The 18,456-nt window shown below is 37.3% G+C and overlaps 1 protein-coding gene across 1 annotated transcript in view; it reads right to left on the reverse strand.

The window, feature by feature from the left end:
- LOC100761856 (prolactin-2B1-like) overlaps positions 1–18,456 on the reverse strand; it is a 49,912-nt gene that overhangs the window by 856 nt on the left and 30,600 nt on the right. Inside the window, exons 3-5 of the mRNA XM_027409244.1 lie at positions 4,760–4,993; positions 1,921–2,028; positions 767–946 (exon numbers count right to left, since the gene is read on the reverse strand). Of these exons, the coding sequence (XP_027265045.1) occupies positions 767–946; positions 1,921–2,028; positions 4,760–4,993 (522 nt within the window). The remainder of the gene's footprint in view (positions 1–766; positions 947–1,920; positions 2,029–4,759; positions 4,994–18,456) is intronic.

The following is an 18,456-nucleotide window of genomic DNA, read 5'->3' on the forward strand; positions in this document are numbered from 1 at the left end:
TTTCTGTTTTCAAGATTTTATTTTTTCTTTTATTTTTGACATAATAAAATTACATTATTTCCTCCCTTTCTTTTCTTCATTCCAAACCCTCCCATATACTGTTCCTTTTTTTTATTTAAATCCACAGCCTATTACTAGATTAATTGTTGTTATGTGCTCATGTTTATATGTATTTGCCTATGTATTCCTATGAATAACCTGATCAGTCTGTGTAATATTACTCATATATATGTTTTCAGGGCTAACGATTTGTTATTGGAAAACCAACTGATGGATTTTTCCTTGGCGAAGCCTATTTCTCCTTTCTCAATATTCATTAGTTGCTTGTAGTTCTTTGTGTAGGATTGAGACCTCATGGACCCTCCTCTGAAGCCCTGACCACTTTGGTATATCTATTGGTGTTGCTCTTGTTCATCTCATGTTTAGGAAATCATGTTGCTGAGACTATGGATGAAGCTTCTGGCATTCCTAGGAGAAACATTCTTATATAAACTCCTTGATTCTGTGATTCTTACATCTTTCCTTCCCATCTTCTGCAATGTTCCCTGAGCCATAGATGTGGGAATATTATGTAGAAGTATCCATTGGAACTGGACTTCACAACTCTTTATGTTGACTGGCTGTGGTTTTCTCTAATAGTCTCCATGAACTACATTGCTTTTTAATTATTTTTTGCAAAGTAAAACATTTAAAAATATAGTAGTCATTACAAAGAATATTTCATTTGAGCATGAACAAAGCTAAGAACTGTCAGAAGACTGCTCACCTTGTTGAGTATTACTTTAACTCCTACCCTGAGTTCTCCAAATTTTGCCCGAATCTCTCTGGCTTTGGAGAGCATAGCACTAGTGTCTCCTTGCAATGCAGACATTTCATTCACAAGATGAAACAGAGGTTCAGTCCAGGAATACAGTAGATTGCATACCAATTTCAGTAGTACTTCTGACTAAGAAACCATAATTTAACAGTCATATTAGAATAAATGAAATGCAATAAAATCCTATACAGACAGTTTTGATAAAAACTATAACATTTCTGTAGCTATTAATATTATTTTAGAGATTATCCATGGTGCATATGTGAAAATTGACATTGTTATGAAATTTTGTTGAAGATTAAACTCAGAGCTGTTAGTAGAGGGCTCTATGAAGTTTCTTGCAAAATAATCCATCTCAATAAATGAGTTTTCTTATGCAAACTCCCATTGTTAATGCTTCTTCTATTTTAAGTCATTTATATCATAATTATTTAAATGAGAATTGTATACTTACATTTGCCGTTAATCAAACTTGACTCAATCCTGAGATGGGTTATGGCAAGTAATCATAATGAGACATTATAACAATTATAAATTTGAGCTGCTGTGATATATAGACTTACCATCATACAGAAAGGATGACTTTATCCTGAGAAACAATGTAAAGTGTTCATTGGATTATTTTCTCAGGTGGTTTTCAGTTACAAAGTAAAGATAGAGCTGTCAGTTAGGAATTAACACTTAGTGAAAGAAAAAGGTGCAGAACCAATAACTACAGAACAGTCAGAAATGAACAGGTCAGTATTGGCAACTGTGCTGCCAATTTGGGTTCCATCAGTAACCATGAGAAATACAACTATATTTGTATTGCATTTGCTTACATTAATGAATATTCAACCATGAATTTTAATATCAATTGAAACTTTCCTACAGAATAACAAGTACAAATCCTGTTTTTGTGGTGGTAAAAGAATCTTCTTCATGTAAAATTATAGACCATATAAAGATCAGTTAGCATATTTCACTTACAATTTATTAACCATACAGCATTTCTTTATTGTTCATATAATAATTATAGTGCCTTTGATCATATCCACTATGTATAGAAATGCTGAATTGCTTCAATTGTTCTGGAAAAGAAATACCAAAGAGTAAACACTTACATTGCTTTCTAGAACTTGCCCCTTGTTTTCTGGAGTATCAAAAGATTCAGTGGGGCAGCTTTCAGGGAACCTGTCATTGTAGTTCTTGCCCTGGGCATACTGTTTATCCTGGAAATGGTGTAATATTAAATAAGTTAGACATAAGGAAATATATGAATGAGCCAATAACCCAAATTCTAATACATTTGACAGATATTTAATTTAAACTCAACAGAAGAGAATTGATGCCTAGTAATGCCTAGACAACTATGGAGATGTCATAGAACCTATTACTGTCAATTCTTAAACCAACATATTCTATAACAGTATTCTATATCCTTATACCCACAGATAAGATTAATCTCAATCCTCACCGAAGAAGGTTCTTGAAATAGATGGAGACAATTACAGAGTTACACAACTGACCAAAAAGCACAGAATGAGTGACTTTGAGGTTCCCAATCACAACTGAGACATCTGTAATGCAATCCTTAAACCTGGACTCTATCAAGGTATCTCCTTCCTTGCTCTCCTCTGTTCTCCCAAGCCAACCTTCCTGATCACTAATGTTTTCCTCCTTGCCCCCCTTCTCCCCTTCTCTCTCTCCTGCAGACTTTGATGATCCCTCATGGGAAGCCTCACCCTCTCTGAGGAGTGGAAGGGGAGATGATGTGGGGGTGGAAGGACAGGAGGGAAAGGGAACTGGGAGTAGTATGTAAAATAAGATTGCTTTCAATTTAAGTTCAAAAATTAGAAATCCTAGACTCCAAGAAACTCTCAAAGGGGGAATTGGGATAGAAAGCTTGTAAAGACAGAGCCCCAGAAAGCATGCTTTTTTTTACAGATGGCTTCTTATTAGACATGACAGGTAAAGTGAAGCCCAAATTCTCAAAAGCATGCTAACTGAACAAGACCAGCATAATAATAATAATAATAATAATAATAATAATAATAATAATAATAATAGTTGACATATTATTATGAACAGGGGAAATCCCAAATAGCCCTATCCCTAGATGAAGTGTGACAGGGGTTCAACAGCTGTGGAGACAGGGCAAATCAGTTGCTTCTTGAGATGAACACCCTCATAATTTGTTTAATTCTAGGTAGTTAGACATAGATAAATGCACATATATGTAGAAAAACATGAGCATATATATATATATATATATATATATATATATATATATATATATATATGGACACGCATACATACATACACATACATATTTAACAGCAATAATAAGAGACTGGGAATTTGTGACAGGAGGATACTAGAAGTTTTGGTGAGGAGAGTGATACTCTCATAGAATTAGCATTCATTTTTGGAATTCTAAAACAATAAAAAAGTATTATTGCAAAAATGAAATTAATATGTTAGAAGAAAGACTTTTTAATATACATTTTGAAACATGATCTTTAGTCTCATTTTTCCACCTAACTAACCCTCAAATATCCCAAATTTCTCCCCTGTTTGCTATTCTCTGGCTTCCTAAAAGTTCTGCCAGCCAGCACCAAAAATAGCAAAACTAAAAGTACTAAGTGCTGTATCATCTTTGTCTGGCATTTGTGGCAAATGCCATAGTAACAAATCATATATAGTTTCTAACTTATTTTTTAGACATCTTAATATTAAGACTTAATATTAAGATGCTAATACATCTGCATCTGTACAACTGTCATTTACCAATGTCATTGTGAATTCAGAGTGCTATTTTGCTGATTGTACCAAGTCATAAAAATCCTTGGAATAATATTATTGGAAATAAGCAACAGAAAATAACATTTGCATTTAATAATATTTATCCATTAATTTGCTATAATAGATTTATTGCTTAAAATCATCATGTATATCTATTATTGGTGACATATTTGATATTTGAAAGGATATTTAGGATGACTTCAAATATTCAGGGCATCCTATCAAGTAATGGGAGTGAGTGAAACAGTGTATAGAATGAATACTGGGACTGTGTGTGTCTGTTATGCAAACATGAGTCACATTATTATATGTCCATTGATATGTGTATGGAAGTGCTCCATGATTGCTCTAAAACAGGTATCATAATACGTAGCTTTTAATGTGTCTGAATCATGAAGGCAGGACATATTACCATCTCTACACCAGAACTCCTTCTTATTACAAACACATGAATTTGAATTGTTTAAAAGTGATTCAGTGCACTTGAAGATTTATAAAGAAAAGTATTGAAAATTTCTGCTCCTGATAACCTGTGTCTGTAGCTCTACTGTTTGCAGTGCCCTGGAAAGAAGTTCTCCTTTTCTGGTTATCTATAGTACCCAAAGGAAAGAACACCAGTGTAGGCCAAACTACTAAATCAGTGGTTGTCAATCTATGGGTCTCAACCCCTTCAGGAGTCACACATCAGATATGTTCCATATAAGATATTAACATTACAATTTATAATAGTGGCAAAATTATAGATGTGAAGTGGCAATGGAAAAATTTTATGATTGGGATTCATCACCATATGTGGAACTGTATTAAAGGGCTGAAGCACTAGGAATGTTGAGAACCACTATACTAAATGAATGAATAAAATTCACACCTTTTACTTAGCCATACATTTTATGGCTTTATGTCACAAGCATGAATTAAGATAAAGCTCAAAAATAGAGAAAAATGTTAAAATTATATCATGCGAGGAAATAACCAACATTTCTTCAGAATGCCCCTTTCTTCTGTCAAAGACATTAGTGGCTACTGATTTCTTCCACGTATGATCTTATATTGCTTGAAATTTGGGTCATGATGCTTTCCATTTTAGGCTATACAACATCCCAATCAGTAACATGAAGACCCATTTTATAAAGAAGCCATAAGTCGGGGGGTACTTACAAATTCAGTGAACATTTTTGCAGCTTGGCTACTAGTGATCTGAGACATAAAGGTGGCCAATTTAAACAGTTTCTCTAACGTCTTCTGGGTATCTCCATCCCTCTTGACACAGGTGGCTGCAGAGGTCACATTATCTCCAAAAAGCAGGTAGGACAGTAGGAGCAGGAGCGATACCCTTGCTAAAGAAGAGAAGCCAGTCTGAGATCCCTTTCTCTTAGGTTGTCGACAATCCCCCTGTCAATGGAAGCCTTACCACAGTGGCCTCTTTACACAGTTTGGTAGTTTTAGATATGCTGAGTGATAAACATCTTACAGTGTACAATTTAGTTAAGTAAATATATGTGCAAAGAATTATATTTTGAAATGTAAGACACTGCCTTTTTAATGTTATTTTCAGATGTTTCCATATTTTCCTAACACATGGAGCTTAACATAAATCAGAATGATCTCGTCCTATTGTTGTTTAATGTCCTGAAAAATTCTCTTGATTTTGAGCAATAAGACACTCAAAATTTTGTAATTAGAAGTTCAGTATCCAATTTGACCGTAATCTGACAAAAGTAACATGCACAGGTTTGCTTTATCTTCATTATTAGTGAAAATGCATGATTTGCCTTTTTATTGATATTGAGGATGAAGAGAATGTTCTCATAAACATGATGCCACTGCCTGGGATTGCAAAAGCAACTCCAAAATGTCATGTATTTATTTCTTTGGAAAATATTTCAGACATTTTCCTCTCAATTTGATGTTTACAATAAGCCTATGAATAGACTTAGCAATATAGTTATAATGAAAACATAAAAAATAAACTATATTTGCAGTTTGTGTGATTATTTTATAGTCGTGTTATTAGCAATTTCAGAAGGCAACACACACACACACACACACACACACACACACACACACACACACACACACACACACACACACAGAGGACTTTACACATCCTTTGAGGCTCTGTGTTGCCAAGGGTTGTCATCATTACTTGTAAAGGCCCACACTTGGTGACATGTCACTCACTTCAGGATTTTGATTTTTATCTATTTTCTCTGCTCTGTGTAACAGATGCCTTTAAATTTTTTTTTGCTGTGGTAAGTGTTGGTTTCATCAGTTACCTTTACCTGTGTCCTTTACATGAAGAACCACAGAACTGTAACACATTAATATTTTACAACAAGGTGATACAGCATCCACTTATCAAACTAAAATGGTATTTACTTTTGTTGACACAAGTCTGAAACAAATTATGTTATAATATGTGACTCTTATGACTTTATATTTCAAAAGAAACTTTATTAGCACTAGCAGTAATCCCCAATACAAAATAATTGGTGGGGGACTGCATGGGAAATATCAACACCCAAATACTTAAAGTATCTAAATATATTGAAAAGCTACATAAAATAAGATAACAATAAAAATGTTGTCAAATAATTCATATTACTATATTGTCAAAAATGCACATGATTTCTTAAATGTATTCTATGAGTGATATGTATATATATTAAATATATATGTGTACATTCTGTCCATTTATCAACTGAAGGAATTTCACTCTCCAAGGAGAAAGAAAGAAGACTCATTACTTTCTTTTTCTACATAAAATCAAGTTCATGGTTGTTGCTCATTCATTTTTCTTGAAATATTATTAAGAAAATAGAACCAAATTAACATTATTGTGAGGTTTTGCATCATTCTTTTACTTGAGCCTAATTGTCAAGGTTCTATAAGACCCACATCCACATGCTTGCATACATTTCTCTCCAGAAGTAATAATTTGGTTTCACTCATTCAAGTGAAAGAACTCATAGTCAAGAGTATATAACCAGAATATGTTACTTTTTCCTTCCTAAAATGTTACTAATTTGACCCATTAGAATCTATTGCTCTCATTTCATCTTAATGTCTCCTAATCTGCAATTTTCACTTTTGGAGATGAATCATTCCCCGTTTTGGATATGCCTATTTTGTGTAATATTCTGACAAATCCCTGGTTTTTAATCCCTTGACACCCATAATGCAACCCCACACACACTTTGTACATCATATCAGTTAAGACAAGACAAAATGTCTCTAGACATAACTACATGTCTCTATTTGAAAACCTACTAATCACAAAATGCATTTTCTTTCTAGAGCAATGACCACAAAATACATCTAAAGTCTATACAGCTTTGCAGCTCCTAGTTAGTTATGAACTAAAGTCCAATAGTCCCAGATAGGTTAACAACTGTAGAAATAAACAAAAAGCCAATAACAATGTTCAAGCATCTATAGGGGAACTAAAATGAGGAGTTACTTACAGGAAAATATTGGAATCAAAGAGAGTGGCATCCTTGAGAAGTCACAACCCAGCTTGCCTGCTGACTCAGGAAATCTGCATCACATTGGTCCTTTCATTCCTTCTTTTAGCTTTCTACCTGCTATATAGTAGAGCATATCCTGCTAGAGGGCACAAGGAAGTAACACCTGAAATCCAAATGATGATTCAATGACCTTTGTCTGTTAGGGGTCAGTGACTGCAGCCTAGAATCTGTGACCACAGACATAAGTGTATCTTGGGTGTTTATCTAATTTCCCATCTGTTACTATTGTCTAAGACATGTTTTATATAGCCTCAGCCACCTCTGGTTCATAAATACTGATGGGATTTTTATACTTAAATGGAAATAGCTATGACCCAGACTTTCACTATTTTCTTCAGGTTCTTGTACATTCCCATCAATAAATCTGCAATGCTCCCTGAACTCCCAGGCCATAGCAATGGGTATTTATTCTGAACAACTTATCCTTTGCAAGTCTTTACCAATATTCATGGAATGCTGTACAGAGTTTTACTTGCTAGACAGATACAAAAAGTAACAGGTAAACATATAGTTTAGGAGGCAACTTGTATAAACATCACATCTACTGAAGCAAACAATTGCAGAGGTCATCCTATTAGGGATTATTACATCCTTAGACACAAATTTTTTATTCTGAATAATACCAAACATGCGTTCTATGGTGCTGAGATGGCCTTAAATCCAATAAGAAAGTGCTTTGTTGAACTCATAATAGTTGTACCAATATTGGCCCACTGGTTATATCTTGCTTGGCTGGGTGTTGCATTATCATTTGATTGTGCAGGACCCACAGTGACACTTTATTCCAGCAACTACTATGGTGTTGTGTGGCATGATGAAGGTTGCTTATTACTATGGAAATTCTACTGATTCTCAGTCAATTTTCTTCATAACATGGATGTGTAGTATTAGCAATAACCTTTTGCCATTTAATTCTGGCATGTACCAAAATCATCTATGGTTTGGGGTCCAAAGAGTCTACTCCATCAAATAACTCAATGAAAGTTAAACAAATCTGACCTTGACGTTTTTCAACAACCTAATGAGCACTGGTATTTCCTATTTTTACCATGAATTGATCCTTCTTGCACATTCTCAACTGATATGATTACTATTCTTTTAGATTATTTTCCAAATGCATATGACATTAGGTGTTGCCATTATGAATGAATTGCCTACAGATAGTCAGAAGGGTATTTGAAGGTCCACTTCATATGTTGGTATTGGAATTAGCATCTAAGGCAGTGGTTCTCTACCTGTAGATTGTGATACCTTTGTGGAATTAATAACCCTTCTAAAAAGGGTTCCATATCCTGCCTATTAGATATTTACATTGTGATTCATAACAGTAGCAAAATTACAGTTATGAAGTAACAAAAAATATAGTTTTATGGTTGGGGTCATCACAACTTGAGGAACTATAATAAAGGGTTACAACATCAGGAAGGTTGAGGAAACACTAAGGGAATCTAAAACAATAGGTGACTCTAACTAAGTATGGAAAGAACTCATTGTTTCCTTTTTGTGTGGGGAATGATTTGGGTTGCAACAAAATAATGGGAGGTACTAACTTATTTACTTATCACTAACACCCTATTTACAGTTAGTATGCATTATTAAATCAATTAACCTGGGCTCATCGGGGCTCACAAAAATAGAAATGACAACCAAAGAGCCTGCATATGACTGACCTAGGCACTTTGTTTATATGATACAGTTGTATGGCATGGTCCTCTTGTGGGACTCCTAATACTTGGAGCAGGATCTGTCTCAACACTTTTACTGGCTTTTGGGACACTACTCCTCATACTGGGTCACCTTGCCCAGTTTTAATACATTGGGAGTTTCTTAGTCTTACTACTACTTAATATGCCATGTTTTGTTGATATATGAGACCTCACTTTCCTATACAGAAACAGAGTAGGAATGGTTGGGGAGGGGGACATTGAATGAAAAGGGTCGGGGAACTGAGAGGAGAGGAGAAATGGAAAACCATCACAGGAGATTAAATAAATAAACAAGTTTACAAAAAATATGCATTAACTTAACCTCATGTAGAATATCCCATGACATTTTTGTTCATAGTCTGTATCAAAAGCTTACTATATAACTTGGAGCATGATACAGGTGGCACTGGCTTTGTAGGCATAGAAATACAAAGCTATAGGAATCATTGATACTTGCTTCAAAAGTCTAGAATGTAAATGAGGGTGAGCAATGCATGGCATAATCATAGTCTACTTGAGAAGTCTCTGAAAGGTCATTATTGAGGTAAAGCATAAGTAATAGGATGATACTAAGGGTATCAGAACTTAAGGTACTTGGAATGTCTGCTCAGGACATGTCAGGCATATCAGGCAGCAGAGATAGTAGATCAAGGCTAGCTACCCAAACCTTTCTAAATACAGTTGCTTTAATCAGATGTCCAAATGCTTCCAGCTTTCAGTCTTGGTTTGTTCCTATCATTTCTTGATATAGCCCCCAATACTCCAGTTTTGATGAAGAATGATACTTCTTACTCAGGTATACTGGAAGCCTGTATCTTGTTTCATTTTGGGATTTTTGTTTTGTTTTGTTTTTATTATTTCACAGACCCTCACTATTTACTATGTCTCAGAAAAGACTATGTATTCTAAACAGGATCAGGAGTTCTAGAGGATATGGGGACTCTGAATAGATACTGCCTCATAAGATAGTCTTGTACTTTTGAAGGTAAGTGGTGAGGTGTGATGCCCCAAAGTTCTATGAATGAATGTCAAATTGACAAAGTTGTATTTGTAATGTTTAAACCATCCTGAGTAAGGCAACCCAGTCACAAAAAAGACAAACATGGTATGTACTCACTCATATATGGATTTTGACCTAGAGCAAAGAAATAGCAGCCTACAATCCACACCACCAGAGAAGCTGGGAAACAAGGGGGGCCTTAAGAGGGACATATATGGTCCCCCGGAGAAGAAGAAAGGGACAAGATCTCCTCCTAAGCTAATTGGGAGCATGGAGCAAGGGTAAAAGAAAAAGAAGGGGAGAAGAGGAGGGGAAAGGAGGACAAGATGGAGCAGGAAGATCTAGTCAGGGGAAGGATAGAGGAGAACAAGAAGAGAAACACCATAATAGAGGGAGCCATTATGGGTTTAAAGAGAATTCTGGCACTAGGGAAATGTATAGAGATCTACAAGTTTGACCCCAACTAACAATCTAAGCAATACTCAAGAGGCTACTTTAAATGCCCTTCTCCAATAATGAGAACGATGACTGACTACCTTATATGCCATCCTAGAGCCTTCATCCAGTAGCTGATGGAATCAGAAACAGACACTCACAGCTAAACAATGAGCTGAACATTGGAATCCAGTTGCAGAGAGGGAAGAGTGATGAGCAAAGGGGTCATGCTGGAGAAACCCACAGGAACAGCTGACCTGAACAAGGGGGGGGGGCTCATGGACCCCAGACTGATAGCTGGGAAACCAGCATAGGACTGTTCCAGTAATCCTGATGGAGGATGTCAGTTTGGAGGTCTGGTTAATCTATGGGTCTTCTGGTAGTGGATCAGTATTTATCCCTAGTACACAAATGAACTTTGGAAGCCAACTCCACAGAGAGGGATACTCTCTCAGCCTAGACACACAAGGGAAGGGCAGAGGCCCTGCTCCAAATGATATGATAGACTTTAGATCACCCCTGGAAGGCCTCACCCTCCCTGGGGAGCAGAAAGGTGTTGGGATAGTGCTTGGTGGGGGGCAGGGTAGGAGGGAAGGGAGAAGGAACTGGGATCGACATGTAAAAGAAGCTTGTTTCTAATTTAAATTAAAAAAGTAAAAAGTATTGATTGTTGATCTAATAGCACATGTAATCAGATAATGTAATCTTAGGAGATAGCCACTTTGAGGAAATGAAAGGAGCTGCTTAATCTATCTCATCATTGCTCCTATTTAGTTTATTATTTCCTTGTTTCTCTTCTGTTTTTCTTATATCCTTATAAAGGGATTTAAACATTTTCTCTTATTTATACTACTTGCTATTATTTCAGTACATCTGTGGATGCATGATGCTAATTTTGAAATCATATATTTTATATTTTGCAAGCCTTATCACCTTTCATTCTTTTGATATTTTGTTCATTGTCAAGGATGTTTTAGAAGAGTACTGTTTAATCATTTACACCTAGTTATACTTTTGTTGTATTTTGTTTATAGAATTTTGCTCTCCTTTCATGACAATGAGAATGCAGTATTTATGTGATTTCATTATGTCACACAGACACTTACATTCAACTTGAATCTGTAGATATGACAGTGTCATATAAACCCACCCAAGCACAATACCAGACATGCAGTCATAGGTCCTTAAACTGAGCATAGGGGAAGAAAAATAATCAGGATCCTTGCCCTTTGTGAGTTTGTAAATGTTAGCATGACATAATGAAAGATTCCAAAGAATGGTTGTGATTATTAAAGGTCCATATATACCATCTACATGTAAGTGTGATTTGGTATTAACATTAAGCACTGAAGATTTTTAAATAGTTTAAAAGACTATAATGAAAAAAAGAAAGCATCATTGTTCAGCTCTGGTTTAGGCAGCAGTGCTGACTTTCCTGAGTATAGCTTCTCTGACATTTCTAGAAGATGAAATCTGACAGTAACCTTTCTGTTTCTCTTGCTCTTAGAACCTTTCTTTTACCTATTCTCTATTGATTCCTGAGTATTAGGTTTAAGAGCTGTGTTGTAGTTGTAACAATTGAAGAAATTGTTATTTAGGGGTTAGAGGGAATAAAAGGGGAATACATTTTTGAGGAATAATATTTCAGTTTTTAACTGCATGGGAAATGATGAATCTGGACTATAATTGTTACATTAAGCAATTAAAGCTGGATTCCAGGACTGAATTCCATTCCTCCAGTACTTGTCTACCCCAGCATAATAAACTTTACGTTTTATACTGAAAGATATTAAGTTTGGATGGGTATCCTCATGAGAAACATATTGTATAACAGAGTTGGAGAACATCACCTTTGAACATAAAGTTCATGCAAAATGAGAGACTTTGAGTGTCAATATGTTCACCCAGATCTGTGGCTTTCTACATACAGATAAGGGTTTTAAACAGGATGTGGCCATAGAGTAAGCCTGGATCAGTCAGACACAGGGAGCCAGGTGAAGTGACAAAGTTCTAAAGATAATAATGGGCCCATTTTCCCTCAGCCAGAATAGAGATAGAAGCTGTCAATACAAAGACATCTGGATAGTCATAGACAATGTGCCTCAAGGTGATGAGGACTACTGACTCATGGGTAGTTATATTTGTCAAAGTTCACTTTTCATTTCTATGATAAATCTCATAAGGTAAGTTGTTGGAGAATGATTTATTGTGCAATTTATTGTAAAGGGACACATTTTATCATGGTAGGGAAGCTGAGAAAGCTGGTCTCAGTGATTTTTCCATAATCAGGAAGCAGAGGTATACATTGATTATGATCTACTTTCTTTGTCCTCTATGTTTTGGCTGAGACACAGCCCATGAAATGGTTGATATCATGTGTATTGTGAGTCTTCACTCCTAATAGATTCAGCTGTGGAATCACACACACACACACACACACACACACACACACACACACACACACACACAGCAAGAGAGAGAGAGAAAGAGAGAGAGAGAGAGAGAGAGCTTTTCCTCCTAGATAATTCTAAATGATATCAAATTGCCAATCTTTACTAACCCTTATAAATCTAATCCTTCCCACATGATGAGGTGTTATGAATGAGTAATTTTCCTCTTAACACTTCAGTATTTGAGTGGCTGCCAGCTTGTGGTGCAGCCTTGCTGAAGAGAGTGGATCACTAGGGGTAGACACTGAGATTTAAGGAAGCTTTGCCTTTTTCTATTTTCCCCTATATCATGTTTTCTATTATTGTTGTGAAATCCCAGCTTTCTGTTCATGCAGCGATACTTCCTACTGGTTGATAACCCTCCATTCAGGAAACATGGAGTCTTGTCCACCTGGAACCATAAACTGAAATACATTCCCCATTCCTTGTGTTGCCTTTGCTCATGGTATTTTGCCACAATAACTGAATGCTGACTATGTGAAATATATATATATATTATATATATATATATATATATATATATATATATATATATATATATATATTATATATATATGGCATTTTAAAGCAAGACTTTCTACCCCCCTTCCCCATAATCTCATAACCTTATCAAAACACATAATTTTAATTCATTAAGGTCATTAATGTGTCCTCAAAGCCTTTCACAATGTCAATATTGTTCACAAAATCCACTGTCTCCTTTGAGACACAAGGCAATCTCTTAATTGTAAAATTCTGTGAAACTCAACTATATATTTCCAATATGCAGTATCACAAAGGAAACAGTACAGTTCTAACAGAGAAGATTGGTGACATATCAAAGGTGATTATACAAAAAATATTGAATCCTTAGACAGCTAGACAGCAAGTCCTACCACTCCATATGTATTATCTGTGGCTCATGATGGAATAACTGTGGCTCTAAGGGCCTTGGGTATCCCAGTCTCTCAATATCTGCAGGCTACAGTATAAGGCTTTTCCATTAGGCTGCTTGCACTTCATACCTGCAGCATTTCTCAGAGTAAAATTCCTCCTCTTAGTATCTCAAAAAGCTTGAGGTCCCTGTTGCAATTCATGTTTCATCCCCATCACTTTACACTTTTTCCTGCCATGTCCATCTTTCAGGGAATCAAAACATATTACAAGTTGCTGTTCCTTGATGACTCTCTGGAATCTGAAAAGCAGATTCAAGGAGTCCCTCAGTCTTGCATTTGTCTTGCTGGCAAAACTAATGCCATATGTACATGTCTTTCTCGTTCTGTGGTGACATTGGGATATAGCCAGCTCCTAGAAAAAAATAGGACTTCATATTCCTTCAGGTTGATAGTGAATAATATCCATAACAGAGGCATTGTATAGAGCTAACATGTAGGCTAAAAGGATCAGAGGAAAAACACTCTGGCCCTGAGACCATAGCCAAGGAAACACACTGTCTTAGTCAGCATTTCTATTGCTTGAATGAAACACTATGACCTAAAAGCAAGTCAGGGAGGAAAGGGTTTATTAGGCTTACACGTCAGCATTGCTGTTCATCACTGAAGGGAATCAAGACAGGAACTCAAACAGGGCTGAATGCTAGAGGCAGAGGACATGGAGAGGTGCTTCTCATTGGCTTGCTTTGCTTGGCCTGCTCAGCTCACTTTCTTATAGAATCCAGGACCACCTGACCAAGGATAGAAAACACCTTACAGCTGGATCTTATCAAGTCATCTCCTCAGTTGAGGCTTGTTCCTCTCTGATGACTCTAGCATGTGTCAAATTGACACAAAACCATTCAGTATAACTGACCCTTTATCAACTTAACACACAATCACATCACTATTAAGTTACAACCCTGGCTTTCTAATTCATCCCCAAGATTTCACATTAAGAGCATTAATGACTTTAAAAGTCCCACTCTTCACAAATTTGAACACATTAAAATTTCAGTAACCAACCTTTTAAAATACAAAAGCTCAAAGTCTTTCACCTGTGGGCTCTACTAAAATATGTTCCTACTTCAAGAAGGAAAAATCAGGGCATAGTCACAATCAAAGAAAACACAATTCTAACTGTCCAATATCTGGGATCCTCTCATGATCTTCTGGGATTCCCCTAAAGGGCCTGAATAAGTTTTCCAGCTCCATTCGCTGCAGCCCAGATAGTCTCCTAGTCTCAGGCCAGCTCCACTCCACTGATGCAGCAGTTCTTGTTGGCCACTGCTCAGTAGTGGCAGGTACAACATTTTGTGGACTCCTGCTGTAACTGGGCTACACTTTTACCAATAGCCTCTTCAGGCTTCTATTCAGGGACTCTATCTGCCAAGTGTCAGCTAATTTCCATGACCCTTCATGCCTTCAAAACCAATACCACCTGTGTGACTTTTACACTACCAAGTTCAGTTGCCAGGACAAGGTACAACCCTCATCTTCTCTAGAACATAGCTTCTATGTGATGATACTAAGAAAACACTTCCCAGAATTCTTCACCTCAATTCTTCTGGTTTCTTATCAGAGGTGATTCTTCAGTCCCAGCTGACCTGCATCCATGTTCTCTGTCAAGCAAAATTTCACTTTAGTGGTTCTGGTATCTTATCAATTACATCTGATTCTTCAGCCCTAGCTAAACAATAACAGAGACTCATATGTTTGAGTGCGTGGGCCCCAGTGAAATGTTTGAGAAGATATAGGGGGTGTGGCCTTGTTGGAGTAAGTGTGTCAATGGGAATGAGCTTTGAGATTACAAAAACCCACATGAGGCACTCTCTGTGTGTGTCTCTCTCTTTCTGTGTGTGTTTGTGTCTCTGTCTCTGTCTCTCTCTTCCTCCCTTTCTTTCTACTGTCTGAAAATCAGGATGTAAAGTTGTCAGCTACTGCTCTAGCACCATGCTACTGTCCCTGTCATGATGTTTATAGACTAACCCTTTGAAACTGTGAGCAAGCACCCAATTATATGCCTTCCTTTATATACAAACAAGTAGTGTCATCTTGTTCCACCAATAGACTTGACATGTGGCTTCTTGCTCAGGTTCTCTCTTGGGTTGTGCTCTAAGTATCTGGGATTGCAGACGTTATGCTGCCAGGGGCAGAAAACAGTGGTGGTTATTTACCATCATTCTGTGAGTGCCCCTCTAATAAATGTCAGTCATTATTTATTTGGGTATTCATGGACTTCCTTTAACATGCCTTGAAGAAGAAGGAGGAGAAGAAGGAGGAAAAGGAAAAGAAGAGGAAGAAGAAGAGCAGGAGGAGGAGGAGGAAGGGGAGGTGGAGGAGGAGGAGGAGGTGGAGGAGGAGGAGGAGGAGGAGGAGGAGGAGGAGGAGAAGAAGAAGAAGAAGAAGAAGAAGAAGAAGAAGAAGAAGAAGAAGAAGAAGAAGAAGAAGAAGAAATAAAAATGCAACTGCCTGATAGTCTTTGAGTGATTACCATACTCCTCTGGAACTCCACAAGCCAGGACTATGTATTCTGTCTTTCTCTCAACACTCTTATCTTCCAAACTCCCACAGAACAGCCCACCAATCTTTGAGCACTCAATGGGCTTTGCTCATCAAAGTTTCAAAGTCTTTTTGCAATCCCCCCAAGACCAACATGGTTGGGTCTGTCCTAGAAATACCCCACAACATCTGTCTTACTAAAGTTGTGATGAAACACCATGGCTAAAAGAAACTGGAGGAGGAAAGGTTTTATTTTGCTTATACTTCCATATCATTTTTCATCATCAAAGGAAGTCAGGACTGGAACTCAAACAGCACAGGAGACTGGAGGCCATGGAGGAGTGCTGCTTGCAGACTTGATCCTCATGGCTAGCACTACCTGTTTTCTTATAAAACCTAGGACCCCTATGCCCTGATGGAGCCATCAACAATGGGCTAGGCACTCCTAATATTATGGAGGCATTTTCTCAGTTAAGGTTCCTTTGTTCCTTTCTCAGATGACTACAGCTTGTGTCAAGTTGACATAAATCTAGCCACCACAAGGAGTATATGCAAGTGTCCTTTGAACAGGACACCATGTTTTCTGGTTGTATGATGAAGAAATCTGACAGATCCCAGATCCCATGCTGACTTACATACTTAGTGTCAGATGGTACCATACCAGTGATCATGTAAAGTACTATTTAAGGATCTATTGAGATAGATTCAACACAGTTAGCAAGCCATAGCACAAATAATTACTGGTCTAGTGGTAGCACAATTTTACAAGTAAAATATCCTGTTCTCAAATGGGTTTAAGTCTTCTTGCTTGGATGAAACTTGTATTTCTTATTGTGAACCTGGCAAGAAATCTGATGAGGAATGTTGTAGGCTCTAGGATGAAGGCCTTTGATGGTATTTGGTTTAATGATACTCTGATTTGACTACAAAATGTCTTCTAAACACCTGTTTCTGTATTTTATTCCTGCTCATATGTCTAATTTGTAGCAAGAAATTCTGCAGTGTTCTGGGGACATCACAAAGGCTTATACATGTTAAACTACTGAGAATGTTCACCTTGGTCTAGTATTCCAATGTTAAAATACAAGGAGGGGGAAGAAAAGATGGGGATCTGGGGGTGAGGAGAGGAAAAATGAAGAAGGAAGACAAGTAGAATGAAAACCTATAACTCATAACTCAAGGAATACATTAGAAGATGTAGGGGAAATACATGGGAATCCTAAAGCTAAAAATGTTTTGGAAACATTGATTTCTTTTGGGCATGAATTCCCATCCATCTTCATTAAGGAGAGATGACTGTGGATTTCTTCAGTTTGGACCCTAGTCAAATGAAGATGTCTAGATTAGTCTGCATGGTAGTAAGGGGAGTAACCATGGGTTCCTCAAGTTAGATTCCAAATGTAGGAAGCAGAAGAAGTGCTGGGTGAGCGAAGCCTAGAGTGAATGTGCACTTTGACACTGGCACAGCCTAGCTACTATTACAAGACCAACTGGCCCATGAGAAACTGGTAAAGCTGTTATCCATATAGGCTGGGCTCAAGTAGAATAGCAAATATTTCCTTAGTAGCAGGAGCAAGATTGTTTACAAAGGATTGAGTTGTGAGTGCAAAGACCAGCAACTGGGGCTTCTTCCTTCAGGATACTTTTAGTCTGTGCTGTCTGGCCTGCAGGCACATCCTCCCAAGATTACCCAACTCCTCCCCCTGTTCTGTACCTAATAAACAAGCTGAGGATACATACTGCAGCAATATAAGTCAGAGAATCACACCAAACCCATTTTACTCAACCTGGGTCTGTGTATCTGCCCTTTTTCATTCCCTCCTCACTCCTATCCAGGAGTTTGGGACTCAACCCAGGCTGGTCTCAGCAAGTGGCAACTTAAACAGGTATAAGGAAATAGGACACTTCCACTCCAGCCAAGTAGAACTCACAGTGACACTCCACACTAAAATGGAGGTCAGTAAGATGAGGGAATGCGCTGGGGAGAGGCATGCCTTTGAAGAATAAAGGTCAAAACAAAACAAAAAGGAAAGTGAGCTTATTCCATTTTCTATATGTTGTAGAATTTGGGACAGGAGACCTGAAAGATAGTTACACGGTACTATTTGAAAGAAATCTTGGGGAGACAAGTAAATCTCGAGGTAGACAGCTCTTTGTAGATGCTTTGAAGGAGATTTTGAGAATCTGTGCAAATAGGGTAAAGGAAGAATTTAGAAACCACAGAATTAAGGCAAACAACATTACTTAATGCCAAAAGGAGACCCCCCTAGGTCTCTGGGGAACAGGCATGGGACCCAGCAATGATAATTGTACTTTGTACCCCA

This window comes from Cricetulus griseus, chromosome 3 (assembly GCF_003668045.3).
Source record: "Cricetulus griseus strain 17A/GY chromosome 3, alternate assembly CriGri-PICRH-1.0, whole genome shotgun sequence".
Taxonomy (NCBI): Eukaryota; Metazoa; Chordata; class Mammalia; order Rodentia; family Cricetidae; genus Cricetulus; species Cricetulus griseus.